The 18,432-nt window shown below is 38.6% G+C and overlaps 2 protein-coding genes across 4 annotated transcripts in view; one reads left to right on the top strand and one right to left on the bottom strand.

Annotated features, from left to right (window-relative positions):
• ATF7IP2 (activating transcription factor 7 interacting protein 2) overlaps window positions 1-18,432 on the top strand; it is a 144,664-nt gene that overhangs the window by 95,828 nt on the left and 30,404 nt on the right. For 2 of the 3 annotated variants that reach the window (XM_074381620.1, XM_010349375.3), the window contains exons 2-3: window positions 14,286-15,127; window positions 17,543-17,667. In XM_074381620.1, the coding sequence (XP_074237721.1) occupies window positions 14,296-15,127; window positions 17,543-17,667 (957 nt within the window). In that variant the 5' untranslated portion in view covers window positions 14,286-14,295. Of the gene's footprint in view, window positions 1-13,065; window positions 13,183-14,285; window positions 15,128-17,542; window positions 17,668-18,432 lie in introns of all 3 variants that reach the window. The other variant, XM_074381619.1, reaches the window with a different exon arrangement.
• LOC101029629 (large ribosomal subunit protein uL30m) lies at window positions 9,365-10,069 on the bottom strand. The gene has a single exon (XM_010349374.2). It carries the CDS (start codon window positions 9,942-9,944, stop codon window positions 9,459-9,461), a length of 486 nt encoding a protein of 161 aa, XP_010347676.1. The 5' UTR covers window positions 9,945-10,069; the 3' UTR covers window positions 9,365-9,458.

Genomic DNA, 18,432 nt, shown 5'->3' with positions numbered 1-18,432 from the left:
CTGCTTTCCAGGTTCTAAGCAATTCTTGTGCCTCAGCCTCCAGAGTAGCTGGGATTACAGGCACACACCACCATGCTTGGCTAATTCTGTTTTTTTAATAGAGATATGGTTTTACCATTTTGGCCAGGCTGGTTTGAACTCCTGACCTCTGGTGATCCACCTACCTTGATCTCCCAAAGTGCTGGGATTACAGGTGTCAGCCACTGTGCCTGGCTTATGTTCGTAATTTTTTAATTATCATTTCAGTCTTGCTGCATGTTAACTGGTCTTTCAGGGTATCTAATTCTTCCTGATTTAAGTTAGGAGGGTTGTAACTTTCCGTGAGTGTATCCATCTCCTCTAGATTTTCTAGGTTATACGCATAAACTATATGTGTATAACATTATAGCATTCAAGGATAATCACTCAGTTAGCCTTGAATGATTTTTTGTATTTCTGTGGTGTCAGTTGTCGTATCTCCCATTTTGTTTCTAATTGAGCTTATTTGGTTTTTCTCTCTTTTCTTCGTTAATCTTGCTAATGGTCTATCAGTTTTATTAACCTTTTCAGAGAACCAGCTTTTTGTTTCATTTATCTTTTGTATATTTTTGGTTGCAGTTTCATTTAGCTCTGCTCTGATCTTAGTTGTTTTCTTTCTTCTGTGTTTGAGTTTGGTTTGTTTTTGTTTCTTTGGTTCCTTGAGGTGTGACCTGAAATTGTGCTCTGTCAGACTTTTTGATGTAGGTATTCAGGGTATGAACTTGTCTCCTAGCACCACCTTTGCTATATCTGAGAGGTTTTGATAGGTTGTATCTCTGTGTCATTCAGTTGGAAGAATTTTCTAATTTCCATCTTGATTTCGTTGTTGATCCAATAATAATTCAGGAGCATGTTATTTCATTTGTATGTATTTGAGTGCTTTTGAAGGTTCCTTTTGGAGTTGATTTCCAGTTTTTTTCCACTGTGGTCTGAGAGCATACTTGACATAATTTCAATTTTATTAGATTTATTGAGGCTTGTTTTGTGGCCTGTCATACAGTCTATCTTGGAGAAAGTTCCACGTGCTAATGAATAGAATGTATCTTCTCCAGTTGTTGGGTAGAACGTCCTGTAAATATATGTTAAGTTCCTTTGTTCCAGGGCATAGTTTAAATCCATTGTTTGTTGACTTTCTATCTTAATGACCTGTCTGAGTACTGTCATTGGAGTATTGAAGTCCCCCACTTTTATTATGTTGCTATCTCATTTCTTAAGTTTAGTAATCGTTTTATCAATTTGAGAGCTCTCGTGTTAGGTGCGTGTATATTTAGGATTGTGATACTTTTCTGTTGGACAGTGCCTTTTATCATTATATAATGTCCTTCTTTGTCTTTTTTTTTTTTTTTTTTTTTTTTTTTTTTGAGACGGAGTCTGTTACCAGGCTGGAGTGCAGTAGCGCAATCTAGGCTGACTGCAACCTCTGCCTCCTGGGTTCAAACAATTCTTCTGCCTCAGCCTCCTGAGTAGCTGGGACCACAGGCACGTGCCACCACACCCAGCTAATTTTTTTGTATTTTTAGTAGAGACAGCATTTCACCGTGTTGGCCAGGATAGTCTCAATCTCTTTACCATGAAATCCTCCTGCCTCAGCCTCCCAACGTGTTGGGATTACAGACATGAGCCACCGCACCCTGCCCTTTCTTTGTCTTTTTTAAGTGTTGTTGCTTTGTCTGTTATAAGAATAGCTACTCCTGCTCACTTTTGATGTCCATTTGCACAGAATGTCTTTTTCTACCCCTTTATCATAAGCTTAAGTGAGTCCTTATGTGTTAGGTGAGTTTCTTCAAGGCAGCAGATGGTTGGTGAATTCTTACTCATTCTGCAATTCTATATATTTTAAGCAGAGCTTTTAATGTTAGTGATATGGTTTGGCTGTGTCCCCACCCAAATCTCAATTTGAATTTTATCTCCCAGAGTTCCCATGTATTGTGGGAGGGACCCAGGGACAGGTCCCTGAATCATGGGGGTTGGTCTTTTTCATGCTCTTCTTGCACTAGTGAGTAAGTCTCATGAGATCTGATGGGTTCATCCCAGGTTTCTGCTTTTGCTTCTTCCTCATTTTTCTTCTGCCCCTGCCGTGTCATAAGTATATTTTTGCTTCCCACCAGTTCTGAGACCTCCCCAGCCAGGTGGAACTGTTAAGTCCAGTTAAACCTCTTTTTCGTCCCAGTCTCAGGTATGCCTTTATCAGCACCATGAAAACAGACTGATACAGTAAGTATTGAGTTGTGAGGTACTATTCCATTCATCATGCTATTTGTTGCCTTTATACCATGGTTTTTTGTTTGTTTATTGTATTTTTGTTTTATAGATCCTGTGAGATTTATGCTTTTGAAAAGTTACATTTTTGTAATCTCAGCACTTTGGGAGGCTGAGGCAGGTGGATCACGAGGTCAAGAGATCGAGGACCATCCTGGTCAACATGGTGAAACCCCGTTTCTACTAAAAATACAAAAAATGAGCTGGGCATCGTGGCACGTGCCTGTAATCCCAGCTACTCAGGAGGCTGAGGCAGGAGAATTGCCTGAACCCAGGAGGCGGAGGTTGTGGTGAGCCGAGATCGTGCCATTGCACTCCAGCCTGGGTATTAACAAGAGTGAAACACCATCTCAAAAAAAAAAAAAGTTATGTTTTGATGTGTTTCCAAGATTTGTTTCAAGATTTAGAGCTTCTTAAAGCAGTTCTTACAGAGCTAGTTGTGGTGAATACTTTCAGCATTCATTTGTCTGAAAAAGACTGTGTCTTTTCTTAACCTATGAAGCTTAGTTTGACTGAGTACAAAACTGTTGACCGATAATTGTTGTATTAAGGAGGCTGAAGATAGGGCCCCATCTAGCTTGTAGGGTTTCTGATGAAAAATCTGCTGTTTATCTGATATTTTTTCCTTTATAGATTACCTGGTGCTTTTTCCTTACCGCTCATAAGATTCTTTCCTTCGTTTTAACTTTAGATAACGTGATGACAGTGTGCATAGGTGATGACCTTTTTGCAATGAATTTCCCAAGTGATCATTGAGCTTCTTGTATTTAGATGTGTAGGTCTTTAACAAGGTCTGGGAAGTTTTCCTTGATTATTTTCTAAAATTTTAGGCATTCTCTTCTTCAGGAATGCAGATCATTCTTAGGTTTGGTTGTTTAACGTAATCCCAGACTTCTTGGAGGCTTTGTTCATATTTTCTTATGCTTTTTTCTTTGTCTTTGTTGCATTGGGTTAAATTAAAAACCTTGTCTTCAAGCTCTAAAGTTTTCTTCTTGTTCGATTTGATTGCTGAGACTTTCCAGAGTAGTTTGCATTTGTATAAATATGTTCATTATTTCCTGAAGATTTTTTATTTTATTTATTTATTTAGAGACTGAGTTTTGCTCTTGTTGCCCAGGCTGGAGTGTAATGGCACAATCATGGCTCACTGCAACCTCTGCCTCTTGGGTTCAAGTGATTCTCCTGCCTCAGCCTCTTGAGCAGCTAGGATTCCAGGCATGCACCACCACACCCGGCTAGTTTTGTATTTTTAGTAGAGATGGGGTTTCTCCTTGTTGGTCAGGCTGGAGAAACTGCTGGAGAAACTGACCTTGTTGATCACTTCATTTCTTGAACTCTCGACCTCAGGTGATCCGCCCACCTTGGCCTCCCAAAGTGCTGGGATTATAGTTGTTAGCCACCATGCCTGGCCGATTGTTTTTTATTTATGATACCTGTTTCACTGAAGATTTCTCCCCTTATTTTTTGAATGATTTTTTTTTATTTCCTTAAATTGGAGTTTGCCTTTCTCTGGTGTCTTCTTGATTAGCTTAATAACTGACTATCTGAAATCTTTTTCCGGTAAAGCAGGGATTTTTGGTTTGGATCCATTGCTGGTGAGCTGGTGTGATTTTTTTTTGGAGGCGGGGATTGGGGAGGACATGATAGGAACCTTATTTTGTCATATTACCAGAGTTGGTTTTCTGGTTCCTTCCCTTTTGGGTAGGCTCCTTCGGAGAAAAAAAATCTAGGGATCAAGGCTGTCGTAGATTCTTTTGTCCCACAGGGTATTGCCTTGATGTAGTACTCTCACCCTTTTCCTAGGAATGTGGCTTTCTGAGAGCCGAGTTGTAGTGATTGTCATCTGTCTTTAAGATTAAATACATATTAGCTAACCAAAGAAGTAAGATACATGAGGACTGTAAAACACTGACGAAGGCCAGGCAGAATGGTTCACGCCTGTATTCTCAGCACTTTGAGAGGCTGAGGCGGGTGGATCATGAGGGCAGGAGTTTGAGACATGGTGAAACCCTGTCTCTACTAAAAATACAAAAATTAGCTGGGCGTGGTGGTGTACACCTGTGATCCCAGCTACTCAGGAGGCTGAGGCAGAAGAATGGCTTGAACCTGTGAGGCGGAGGTTGCTTTGAGCCAAGATTATGCCACTGCACTCTAGACTCTGGCCTGAGTGACAGATCAAGACTCCGTCTCAGAGAGAGAGAGAGAGAAAAAAAAACACACCAATGAAAAAATTTGGAGAGGACACAAAAAAAATCTTTCTACTACTTAAAGCCTTCTGCATATTCAATGCAGTCCCTATCAAAATATCAATGGCATTCTTCACAGAAATAGACAAAACAATCCTAAAATTAGTATGCAACCACAGAAGACCAAGAATAGCTAACACTGTTCTGAGCAAAAAGAACAAAACTGGAGGAATCACATTACCTTACTTCAAGTTAAATACTACAGAGCTATAGTAACCAAAACAGCATGATACTAGCATCAAAACAGGCAGAACAGTAGAACAGAATTGATTTCCCAGAAACAAATTCATATACCTATCATAAGTGAACTCATGTTTGACAAAGGTGCCAAGAACAAATATTTGCAAGAAAACAGTCTTCAATAAATGGCACTGGGAAAACTGGATATTCACATACCAAAGAATAAAATTAGATCTCTCTCACTGTATATAAAAAGTCAAAATAGATTAAAGACTTACATCTGAGATCCCCAAACTCTGTAACTACTGGAAGAAATCATTGTGGAAACTCTCTAGGACATTGTTCTGGGCAAAAAAAAAAATATGTATAAGCATTGGTAGCCAAATGATAAATGGACAGATTGGATCACTTCAAGTTAAAGATCTTCTGCACAGCGAAGGAAACAATCTACAAAGAGACAAGGCACAGAATGGGAGAAAATATTTGCAAACTACATGTTCGACATGGCATAAATAATCAGAATATAAGGAGCTCATACAATTCTGTAGGAAAGAATCTAATCATCCAATTACAAAATGGTAATACCTGAATAAACATTTCTCAAAAGGAAAGATACAAATGGAAAACAGGCATGTGAAAAGCTGCCTGATATCATTGATCATCAGCCAAATGCAAATCAGGGCTACAGTGAGATATCATCTCACCTCACTTAAAATAGCTTTTATTCAAAAGACAGGTAATATGAAATGCTGATGAGGATGTATAGAAAAGGGAATCCTTGTACATTGTTGGTGGGAATGTAAATTTGTACAATTAGTAGGGTGAACAGTTTGGAAGTTCCTTAAAAAAACTAAAAATAGAGCTACCCCTGCAGTCCAGCAATTCTGCTGCTGAATATATACCCAAATGAAAGGAAATCAGTATATCAAAAGGATATCTGTAATTTCATGTTTATTGCAGGACTTTTCACTATAGCCAGGACTTGGAAACAACCTAAGTGCTCATCAGCAGATGAATGGATAAAGAAAATATACATGTATACAATAGAATACTATTCAACCATGAAAAAGACTAAGATCTGTCATTTGTAACAACGTGGATAGACCTAGAGGTCGTTATCTTCAGTGTAATAAGCCAGGCACAGAAAGACACACAAGTTCTCACTTATTTGTGGGTGATAAAAATTAAAACATTTGAATTTCTGGTGAGAGTAGAAGGATGGTTTCCAGAGGCTGGGAAAGGTATTTGGTGTTGGGGAGGAAGATGGGAATGATTAATGGATATAAAAAGTAATTAGAATGGGCCAGGCACAGGGGCTCACACCTGTAATACCAGAACTTTGGGAGGCCAACTGGATAGATGACCAGAGGCCAGGAATTTGAGACCAGCTTGACCAACATGGCGAAACTGCCTCTCTACTAAAAAATGCAAAAGTTAGCCTGGAATGGTGGTGGTGGGCACCTGTAATCCCAGCTAGTCAGGAGGCTGAAGCAGCAAAATCACATGTATCCAGTAGGCAGAAGTTGCAGTGAGCCAAAATCGTGCCACGGAACTCTAGCATGGGTGACAGAGTGAGGCTCTGTCTCAAAAAAAAAAAAAAAAGGAGTTAGAATGAATAAGAGCTGGTAACCTAGCATTCAGTTGCACAGCTGGCTGACTATAGTCATCAGTAATTTAGTTGTACATTCAAAAATAACTAAAAGACTGTAACTGGATTGTTTGTCATACAAAGGATAAATGCTTGAGAGGATGGATACCCCATTTACCAAGATGTGATTATTATGCATTGCATTTCTGTATCATAGTATCTTATGTACCCCATAATTTCATACACCTAGTGTATACCCACCAAAGTTATAAATTAAAGGAAAACTGGAAATAACTGAAAAAGAAAAAACAACCTCATGGAAATATAAGAATCGGAGATCATGTAAAATAATCACATAAAGGCAGAAGAGAAAGGAATCAAATGGCAACACAATATAATTCCACTAAACCACAAAGACAGAGGAAAAGAAGGAAAGATTTATAAAACTAGGTAATAATCAACAATGTGAGAGGAACAAAACCTCTGATAGCAGTGTTAACACTGAACATGAGCATTAATCTGCTCATGCTTCACTTAAAAGACAGATTGATGGAACAGATTTTTAAAACCCATCAACCAAGTATATGCTGCTTACCGGACACACGTTTAGACTGAAGGTAAAAGGGTGGAAAAAGATACACTGGGCGTTGGAAACCAAAACTGAACAGGAGCAGCTATGCATATCTCACACACAATCAGCTTTAAATCAAAAGGAGTAAAGAAAGACAAACATGATCATTATTTAGTAATAAAGGGATTAGTTCAACAAGAGGATATAACAATCCTAAATATGCATGCACTCAACACTGGGCTACCCAAATTCCTTAAATATAACAATAGCTAAAGAGATAGACAGCTGTACAATAAGAGCAGGGAACAACACTACACTCATACTAGACAGAAATTGAGAATCTGATCCTAAAATTCATACGGAAATTCAGGTGATCCACAGTAGCCAAAACAGTATTTACCAAGAAGAACAAAGTTGAAGGACTTAAACATCCTGAATTCCAAACTTCTCTCGCAAATGACAGTAATCAAGATAGTGTGGTACAGACTTATACACAAATGGAATAGAATTGTGAACCCAGAAATAATACCTTCTCATTTAAAGTCAATTTGTTTTTTATGAGGGTGTCATAAAAAAACATCAATAAGGGAAGTAATGACATTTTAAAATCATGCTGGAACAATTGGATTTCCACATCAAAAGAATACATAGAGACCTTTATCTCTCACCATATGCAAAACTTAACTGAAAATGGATCCAAAACCTAAATATAAGCACTTATAAAACTTTAAAATTCTTAGGACCTTGGATTAGGCAGTGATGTCTTTGCTAAAAACACAAGTAAATGTGTTTTTAAATCTTTAGAAATTAAGCTTTATGAAAATTTTAAACTGTTTTTGAAGCATACCATCAAGGAATAGAAAAGACAATTCATATAATACAAGGGAAAGCTTGTAAATATTATCTTATAAAGGATTTAATCTAGACTATATTAAGAATTCTTACAGACCAGTAATAAAAAGGCAAATAATAGTTTATAAATTCTCAAAGAATCTGCATAGTCATTTATCCAAAGGAGATACACAAGCTTCCAAGAAGCACATGAAAAGATGGTCAACATCATTAGCCATCAGGTAAATGCAAATCAAAATGACAATGAGGCACCACATCACTTGCAACAGGATGAGTATACTAAGACAAACAGTTAAGAAGTGTTGGTGAAAAGGTGTTAAAATTGGAACTCTCCACACTGTCTTCCACAATGGTTGAACTAATTTACACTCCCACCAACAGTGTAAAAGTGTTCCCATTTCTCCACATCCTCTCCAGTATCTGTTGTCTCTAGATTTTTTAATCATCGCTATTCTAACTGGCATGAGATGGTATCTCAATGTAGTTTTGATTTGCATTTCTCTAATGACTAGTTATGATGAGCGTTTTTTCATATGTTGGCCTCATGTATGTCTTCTTTTGTAAAGTGTCTGTTCATATCCTTTCCCTACTTTTGAATGGGCTTGTTTGTTTTTTTTTCTTGTAAATCTGTTTTAGTTCTTTGTAAATTCTGGATATCAGCCCTTTGTCTGATGGGTAAACTGCAAAAATTTTTTCCCATTCTGTTGGTTGCCGATTCACTCTAATGACTGTTTCTTTTGCTGTGCAGAAGCTGTGGAGTTTTATTAGGTCCCATTTGTCTATTTTGGCTTTTGTTGCCAATGCTTTTGGTGTTTTGATCATGAAGTCCCTGCCTACACCTATGTCCTGAATGGTTTTGCCTAGATTTTCTTCTAGGGTTTTTATGGTGTTGGGTCTTATGTTTAAGTCTTTAATCCAGTGTGGCGATTTTTCAAGGACCTAGAAATAGAAATTCCATTTGACCCAGCAATCCCATTACTGGGTATATATCCAAAGTATTATAAATCGTTCTACTGTAAGGACACATGCACATGGATGTTCACTGCAGCACTGTTTACAATAGCAAAGTCTTGGAACCAACCCAAATGCCCATCGATGATAGACTGGACAGGGAAAATGTGGCACATATACACCATGGAATATTACGTAGCCATCAAAAACGATGAGTTCGTGTCCTTTGTAGGGACATGGATTAACCTGGAAGGCATCATTCTCATCAAACTAACACAGGAGCAGAAAATCAAATACCACATGTTCTCACTCATAGGCGGGTGTTGAACAATGAGAACACATGGACACAGGGAGGGAGCACTATACACTGGGGTCTGTTGGAGGGAAATAGGGGAGGGACAGCGGGGGGTGGGGAGTTGTGGGGGGATGGCACGGGGAGAAATGCCAGATATAGGTGAGGGGGAGGAAAGCAGCAAATCACACTGCCACGTGTGTACAGATTAGATAGTTTTATGATTTCAAAACGAAATTAACAGTGAGGATACCACCAAGCAATTATGTATCTGAGGGAAAAATGAAAATAGGTCCTTTCCTCTTTTCCATATGCTAAAATAAAGTCTAAATGGATTAAGGACTTAAATTGTAAAAGACAGATCTTTCAAACTTGAGAAAGTATAATTTATTTATTTATTTATTTATTTAATGGTTTTTAAAACATATTTTAATGAAAAGACTTTCTCACTATCTTTAAATAAAAACAATTTGGATTTTACAACTGGAAGCTGCTTGGTCACTAGGCCTCATCTGCTTTCTGCTCCACAGGTTTCAGATGCCACTGCACTACTAATTCCCCAGTGCTTTTGAGGCACGTGTTAGACATGTTCTCCTCTGTTGGAAGTCCTTGTGGCAACTTCAAGGGCTTGATTCTTATCAAATGCTTAACCACTTTCAATTTTGCATTCACTGAAGGGATATTCTTGTGAACTTGAGGGGTATGTGCTTTTTCTAATTTAAGCATCTTTATTGTATCTTTTTCCCAATATGGACGTCTTCTTGTACTTTTTATTCTGGTAACAATATGCAGTTTATGAGGGTTCTGTGGATCCCCACCATATTTTTCATGATCTTCAGGTGAGGCCTGAAACACTTTATCTGGAATTCTTGATTTGGTGAATTTGTGACGAATCCAATCTGTACAAATAAGAGACTCCACACCTTTTGTCACGGTCTGTAGTCTGCCTGGGGGCCTCTGAGCAACTAAACGCAAAATCCCAGCCATAAGTGTAGTGATTGCTCTCTTTAGAGGACCTGGCGAAGAATGCAGTACTTTCGGCCACTCATTCCCCACTCACCAGCACCTACTAAACGTTCAGCCTGGAAGTTTTCCACCAAAGGGCAGTATAATTTATTTTTTGCAGCATGTGTTACAGGACAGTATTACCATCTCAAGATCTGTGAGTTGTGGCTTATATGACAGCAAAGAATTCAAATTGGCTGAAGAGAGGAGTTCTGGTGATGGTAGGGTTCCCCTATTAGTTTCGGTCATTGTTTTTTATTCTCTTAGCAAGGAATTCAGCTTGAATGAACGGGTTCTATGACAGCAAACTATGCAGTTAACAATATGTAACTTGTACCTTTTATTGGCAGTTTTACTTATCTCCCCTAAGCATTCTCATGCAGTGGTTTTCAGGGTGAAATACCTCTCCTCAGTCCTGTAAGTTTAACCAGTTATGAAGTGTGTAATTTTAATGACCATTTACTTCATGTTTTTTATGAACTTTAACAGTTCACTTTAAGCTGACTCTCTGCATTACTTCCATGTACTGTAATAATTGCACAGCCATGGTATAGCACGATGTCCTTCAGTAACTTACATCAGTGAAAGACTTCTTTACCACCAGTAGCCTTTACTATTTCATACATCATCATGAGGTAGGGAAGGATTTCACAAAGAAGAGAGATCAAACTTTAACCATAAAAGAAAAATAATTGTTTAATTTGACTATATTAAAATTAGAGCCTAATAAGACACCTGTAACTCATATAACAAAGCACTGACAAAGGAATATGGTGTTTTTGTTTTGTTTTGTTTTGTTTTGTTTATGGAATCTTGCTCTGTTGCCCAGGCTAGAGTGCAGTGGGACAGATCTTGGCTAACTGCAACCTCAGCCTCCCAAGTAGCTGAGACTACAGGCACGTGCCACCACGCATGGCTAATTTTTGTATGTTTGGTAGAGATGGGATTTCACCGTATTGGCCAGGTTGGTCTCGAACTCCTGACCTCGTGATCCGCCTACCTTGGCCTCCCAAACTGCTGAGATTACAGGCATGAGCCACTGCACTGGGTCTTTTTTTTTTTTTTTTTTAAGACAGAGTCTCAGTTTTTCATCCAGGCTAGAGTGCAGTGGCATGATCTTGGCCCATTGCAACCTTCACCTCCTGGGTTCAAGCGATTCTCTTGCTTCAGCCTTCTGAGTAGCTGGGATTACAGGCATGTGCTACCACGCCCAGCAAATTTTTATAGTTTTAGTAGAGATGGGATTTTGGCCACGTTGGCCAGGGTAGTCTCGAACTCCTGACCTCAGGTGATCACCCACCTCAGCCTCCCAAGGTGCTGGGATTACAGGTGTGAGCCATCACCCCTGGCCGGAATATGGTTTATATGTTAAGTATGTCTTGAAAATGAAAGAGGAAAGACAACCTAAGAAGTTACGAGCAGGAAATAACCAGAAATTTTTACAGACAAGTAAACATACCTAATTAACATATGAAAAGACGCTAGTAATTAGGGAAAGGCAAATTAAGACATGAAATCTAACTCTTTATCCAAGTAGATTGGCCAAAATCACATCTGGCAATACCAAGGGTTCAAGAGGATGTGGCTTAGTGGTAACTCTTATACATTGACTATGTAGGTGCAAACTGGTAAAACTATTTCAGAAAGTAATTTGGTTTTCCTGGAAAGTTGAACATGGATCCCATATCAGTATCCAGAAAGGCACTCAGGAGATGCTTACACACAGGCACCTTGAGACAGAAATGTTCAAAATAGCATTGTTGTGTCAGAACATCAAGAAGAACTGAAGATGTAATCCCAGCACTTTGGGAGGCTGAGACAGGAGGATCACTTGAGGCTAGGAGTTTCAAACTAACCTGGGCAGCATAGTAAGACCTGGTGTCTCCAAAATTTTTTTATTAAAAATTAGCCAGGTGTGGTGGTGCATGCCTGTAATCCCAGCCTCTTAGGAGGCTGAAGTGGGAGGATTGCTTGAGGCTGGGAGGTTGAGGCTGCCATGACCCATGCTGCACCCCAGCCTGGATAACAGACCACTGAGACCCTGTGTCCAGAAAAAAAAAGGAACTGGAGGTGACCCAAAGATCTTTCACAGATGATCAGATAATAAACAAATTTTGGTATATCTACCCAATGAATTATTATAATACAAAGAGGAATATGAATTATTGCTACACACAGGCACACAGTTGAATTTTCTACATAGCTAAGACAAGTATTAGCTAGTTTGCTCAACAACAAAAGTAAACAGTGTATTTGTTTACATATAATATTTATGATGAAATCACAAAAAAATAATAGAATTATAAACTAAATTTAGGATACATCAGGATGGAGAAGAGGTGCATGGGGCACATCTTCTCCATCCTGATGTGGTTTGGAGAAACACAAGTAAATACAAGTTACCGTATTCTACTTGTTGTGGGTGGTTCAAAGATGTTCACTTTGTTATACTTTGTAATTAACACATATACATGTCTTTTGTATGCGTCAAATGTAGAGGCATTTTTTTTTACTCCAAAGCTTAAATTTCAGCACTTTTTCCTAGTTTGGGCCTTTTCCAAAGGCCCTTAGGAGGACAGTAGTAATAATATGTTCACATGGTTGGACATTTTCATCAGATTTAAAATAGTAAGCTATTTTAATTATAGTCATTTAAGACTCCTGTCTCTCTTCACCTTGATTTCTTCTTTGTGTCAGCTGACAGTAGAGTGGTTTTAGGCATTTCATTATTGGGGGATTTGTATGGGTTTACTGGGTTGTGTTTGTGATTGGAAGTCATTTCTGGATGTAGGTAATTACAGCCTATCAACTGATTGTGTTGAGAATGTGATCTCTAGTGCTTGGCACCTGGAATACATGAGTATTAGAGAAGCCAGAGTCGGAAATTTATGAAACCGGAAGGTAATCAGGAAAAAATTCCCAATTATCTGATGTTTAAAATTTTAAGTATAGGATTTAGTTTTCATGAATTTCCAGTCAAAACAGCACTTTCCTCTCATCAGAAATAATAAAATGTCACATTCAGTTATAAAATCACTATGTATTTGTTTTCTTCTTTCTGATAGGGATCTGCTTTTTTTTTTTTTTTTCTTCCTTGAGACAGGGTCTCTCTTTGTCACCCAGGCTGGAGTGCAGTGGTGCAATCACAGATCACAGCAGTGTCAATTCCTGGGCTCAAGTGAACCTCCTGCCTCAGCCCTCTGAGTAGCAGGAACCACAGGCATGTGCCACACCTTATTGAATTCTGCCTTTAAAATAATATAAGAATGTTTTTATTTGTAGGACACAAAACTGTAGCAGTGACTTCAGGCAAAGCTGCTAGTTTTATGCATTATGATTATCAGTTTTAGCAAATACCAGGCTAGAGGAAAGATTTGATTTGTTCACTCTCTCTGGAAAATAACACAAAAATTGTATTCATGAAGAGACAATCAAATAATACACAGTCCTATAGGAAAAATAGAATTGTATAGGCATGTTAGGATCTTAATTAATGAAGAGTGTTCTGCTGTTTTTCTGGATTTATTTAGTGTACATATCAGGTTTTTGTTTTTTGGGTTTTGGTTTTATTTTAGAGGTGGAGTCTTGCTCTGGAGACTAGGTTGGAGTGCAAAGGGGCAATCTTTGCTCACTGCAACCCCTGCCTCCTGGGTTCAGCAATTCACCTGCCTCAGCCTCACAAGAACCTGGAATTATAGGCATGCACCACCACGCCTGGCTAATTTTTGTATTTTTAATAGAGACAGGGTTTCACCATGTTGGCCAGGCTGGTCTCGAATTCCTGACCTCAAATGATCCTCCCACCTCTGCCTCCTAGAGGCAATTAGAGGCATGAGCCATTGCACCCAGCCACATTTATTTTAGAAACTTGAACATTAGGAAAACTGAAACAGATGCTGCTATGTATAGAAAATGGAATGTTTTAAACAAAGCATTTTTTTTTGGTTTTATGAATAAGTGCAATTTAATCTTTAGGTTATTTAAACCATGACTTACCTGGATGGATAAATAAAAAGTGAATGGTTATAGCACTGAGGTGATATAACAAGAAGTGGCTAGATAAAACTATCAGACATAGTGTCAAGTAAAGGCTTACTAGCAATATAGATTTTGAATTTATGTAGTTTAAATTTATAGAAACAATACAAATGATTTCTGTGTTTTCCGTGTCATGAAAATGGATATAATTTCCAGTAAAATGATTATTTAAATCTGGAGAGATAGTATCAATGTTATTTTAATATTGCAAATAACTTTAATTCAGTAGTAAATAACTTTTATTCACTAGCGAAATGCATTTAAATATGATGTCTTAAATTCCAGGATATGAGAGATGGCAAGTCCAGATAGAAGTAAACGGAAGATATTAAAAGCCAAAAAAACAATGCCTCAAAGTTGCCGGAAGCAAGTAGAGATGCTGAATAAGTCAAGGAATGTCAAAGCACTGAAAACAGCAGCAATTGGAAGTAGTGTTCTGAGTGGTAATCGGAGTTTAAATCCTAGTGTCATAACTGGCAAATGTGGACATTCTGAAAATGTTACATCCTCATCGGACTCTAATAAAAATTCAGTATCAGAGGAAAGTAAAGTATTCTCTCAGAATTGCATAAAACCAGTAGAAGAAATCATTCATTCAGAAACAAAATTGAAACAAGTTGTTTGTTCAGACCAAAATCCAAGTAAAACAACAGATTCCCCCAGCAGAGTCTTTACAGAAGAGGCAAAAGATTCACTGAACACTTCTGAAAACCATTCTGAATATCAGACAAATGTTACAGGATCCCTTTTTGAGCATGAAGGGGCTTGTAGTCTGAAGTCCACTTGCCATCCACGCAGTGTATTGAATGGAACTGTTCAGCTGCCAGAGACTACAGTAACCATTCCCGTGGATGATAAGAGAACTGACCAGATAGTTTTCCATTTAGAAACAAACTCCAATTCAGAATCACATGATAAAAAGCAAAGTGACAACATTTTATGTTCAGAAGACTCTGGTTTTGTGCTTATTGAGAAAACACCTAACTTGGTGAATTCAATTACTTCTCACAAATGTGCTGATGACATTTTGAAAACTGAAGAGTGTAGTAGAACCTCTCCATCCAGCATTTCAAATTGTGAAAGTGCAGATTCAATGTGGGAGTCATCACTTGACACTAATAACAACAGTAAGTATATATTTATGCACCTTTTTGAGAAACTAAAATAGTCACTTTTCTTTGAGGTATTTTAAAGTCTCAAATACACAAACAAGTAGAGTATATATAGACAGGGAAAAGGTAAATAATAATTTATTTCACAGTATCTTGTTACTGAAATGTTCTTGGTGAGGTGGGGGACAGGTATGCACCATATTAAAGGGGTAGTTAATTATTGCAGAGAAGGAATCAATCACTTTTCCTTGAGTACAGAAAATCCAAAGGTGTTTTATAGCAATTATTTGGTTCATTTCATATGCATGTCTTCTGAAGTTTGAAGTTTTATTTATTCGATTAAGAAGGAGGCTGGTTGAAAGTGAGTTTTAAAAATTGTTGGCAACTCTATTTCTTTTTATATAATTGACCCGTTAATCACATGCTAAGTATAAAGTGATAGATAATATATGCACACCTGTGTGTATATGTGTGTGTGTAGAGAAAGAGAAGCACCCCAAATAATAAATGAAGATCGTGGGTTATAACATCATTAAAATAGCGAAAGTGAATTTCATTTGAAGTAGGGCATTTACACGTTGATTGATGAAATAGAAAAAACTGATTTCAGAGGATAAATTTTGTGTTCTTGTCTAGGCTACAGAATGATCATTTAACAAGATGAATTTAAAATTGCTTAAAAATAGGCCGGGCGCGGTGGCTCAAGCCTGTAATCCCAGCACTTTGGGAGGCCGAGGCGGGTGGATCACAAGGTCAAGAGATCGAGACCATCTTGGTCAACATGGTGAAACCCCGTCTCTACTAAAAAAAAAATACAAAAAAAATAGCTGGGCATGGTGGCACGTGCCTGTAATCCCAGCTACTCAGGAGGCTGAGGCAGGAGAATTGCCTGAACCCAGGAGGCGGAGGCTGCGGTGAGCCGAGATCGCGCCATTGCACTCCAGCCTGGGTAACAAGAGCGAAACTCCGTCTCAAAAAAAAAAAAAAAAAAATTGCTTTAAAATAATAACATTATCATCTATTTAAAATATGTATAGGCCGGGCGCGGTGGCTCAAGCCTGTAATCCCAGCACTTTGGGAGGCCAAGGCGGGTGGATCACGAGATCGAGAGATCGAGACCATCCTGGTCAACGTGGTGAAACCCCGTCTCTACTGAAAAATACAAAAAACTAGCTGGGCATGGTGGTGCGTGCCTGTAATCCCAGCTACTCAGGAGGCTGAGGCAGGAGAATTGCCTGAACCCAGGAGGCGGAGGTTGCGGTGAGCCGAGATCGCACCATTGCACTCCAGCCTGGGTAACAAGAGCGAAACTCCGTCTCAAAAAAAAAAAAAAAAAAATGTATAATAGGACTGGCTGGGTGCAGTGGCTCAAGGCTATAATCACAGCACTTTGGGAGGCCAAGGCAAGAGGATCGCTTGAGCCATCAAGACCAGCCTGGTCAACAGATCCAAGACCCTGTCTCTTTTGAAAAAACGAAAAGCAGCAGCCAGGCATGGTGACTCATGCCTGTAATCTTAGCACTTTGGGAGGCCTAGGCAGGTGGATCACCTGAGGTCAGTAGTTGAGGACCAGCCTGGCCAATATCGCAAAACTCCATCTCTACTAAAAATACAAAAAAAAATTAGCCAAACATGGTGGTGGGTGCCTATAATCCCAGCTACTCAGGAGGCTGAGACAGAATTGCTTGAACCCGGGGGACAGAGGTTGCAGTGAGCCATGAGCCGAGATTGCGCCACTTCACTCCAGCCTAGGTGACAAGAGCGAGACTGTCTCAAAAAAAGAAAAAAGGAAAAAAAGATTATCTCTATAGAAAATAATGTAGAACCACTTAAGTAACCATAAACAGAATTAAATGCCATAATTTTTAAGTTTTTGTTGATATATGTGTATTGAATTATTAAGTGAGATTGAAGGGACAGTGTATCTGAGACCAGAACCCTACCTAATTTAACTTTTTTTTTTTTTTGAGACGGAGTTTCGCTGCTGTTACCCAGATAACTCATTTTTTTAAAGGAATAATTGGTGGATATGTTTTTATGCAATTAGTTTTTCCATTTGCTCAGAGGGTCCCTAAATAGAGAATTTCTATTTCTTTCTCTTTTTTTCCTCCTCGAAACAGGGTCTCACTTTGTTACCCAGGCTGGAGTGCAGTGGTTGAGGTGCTCACTGCCACCTCAGCCTCCCAGGCTCAAGCAATCCTCCCACCTCAGCCTCCCAAGTAGCTGGGACTTCAGGGATACCCCACCATACCCAGCTAATTTTAAATTTTTTATAGAGATGAATTTTCACTATGTTGCCCAGGCTGGTCTTGAACTCCTGGCCTCAAGCCGTCCTCCCTCCTTAGCCTCCCAGAGTGCTGGAATTACATGAGCTGCCATGGTGAACCTATTTTCTTCTTTAAAATATCTTTATAATCTTTCCATCTCAAGGCCATTATCAAAAGAAGAGGATGTTTTCAGAAAACAAAGAAAATGTTAAACGCATGAAAACTTCAGAACAAATTAATGAAAATATTTGTGTGGATTTGGAAAGGCAAACAGCATTCCTGGAACAGGTGAAATATTGGGGCTTAAACAAAACTTTTATTTTTGATTAGTAAAACATGGTAAATTAATTACCTGGTCTCCACAGTGACATAGTACAGAGGACTCTCACTTGATGCAAAGCTGGTGTGTGAAAGCCAAATTATCACAGATTGGGGAGAGAGAAATCATTTACACTACCAAAACAGCTCTGGTTTCTTGAAAATGATCTCATGCAGAGTTACCTAGGGATCATGTGTAGGTAGAGACCTGTTGCAGAAAGAGAATGGGCTTTCAGTCAGTACTACACTCAGGTTTGTTGGTGAGTCAGACACTGGATGACCTTGAGCTTTGGTAAACAATCCAATCTCTTTTATACTAATTGTGGGGTTCTTAGATCTGCAGCTATATCTGTTTGTAGATCTCAGCACAATCCAGAAGACTCAAACAACCTGGAAGTCCATTGCAAAGTCCTGCTGCATTCAGGTTTACTTGCCCTATTTTCCAAACTTAAACAGATATGAGGCATTATCTGACATTTTGCTTTATGGCATTATTAAATAGTCTTCTTGCTTTCATTTTGACTTCATTTTATCTCATTGTACTACAGTCTCAATATGTGTCTGATCAATTATTAGTTGAAGTGTAGTGTTTCAGTTGTAGTAAAATGGCTATACTCAGGATGGGTTTTGATGACCGTGTTTTTCTATTTTACTACTGCTACAATGCCACTACTGTAAATCATTACGTAGTCGATTAATGTCTCTCAACTGTCATGGACCAAAATTTCCCAGTCT

Source organism: Saimiri boliviensis, chromosome 12 (genome assembly GCF_048565385.1).
Source record: "Saimiri boliviensis isolate mSaiBol1 chromosome 12, mSaiBol1.pri, whole genome shotgun sequence".
Lineage (NCBI taxonomy): Eukaryota > Metazoa > Chordata > Mammalia > Primates > Cebidae > Saimiri > Saimiri boliviensis.
The sequence above is the reverse complement of the archived record's forward strand: the minus strand, read 5'-3'. Positions and strand labels throughout refer to the sequence as shown.

Coding starts and splice junctions, on each gene's coding strand:
- LOC101029629 (XM_010349374.2), bottom strand. CDS start 9,944: ATGGCTGGGATTTTGCGTTTAGTTGCTCAGAGGCCCCCAGGCAGACTA.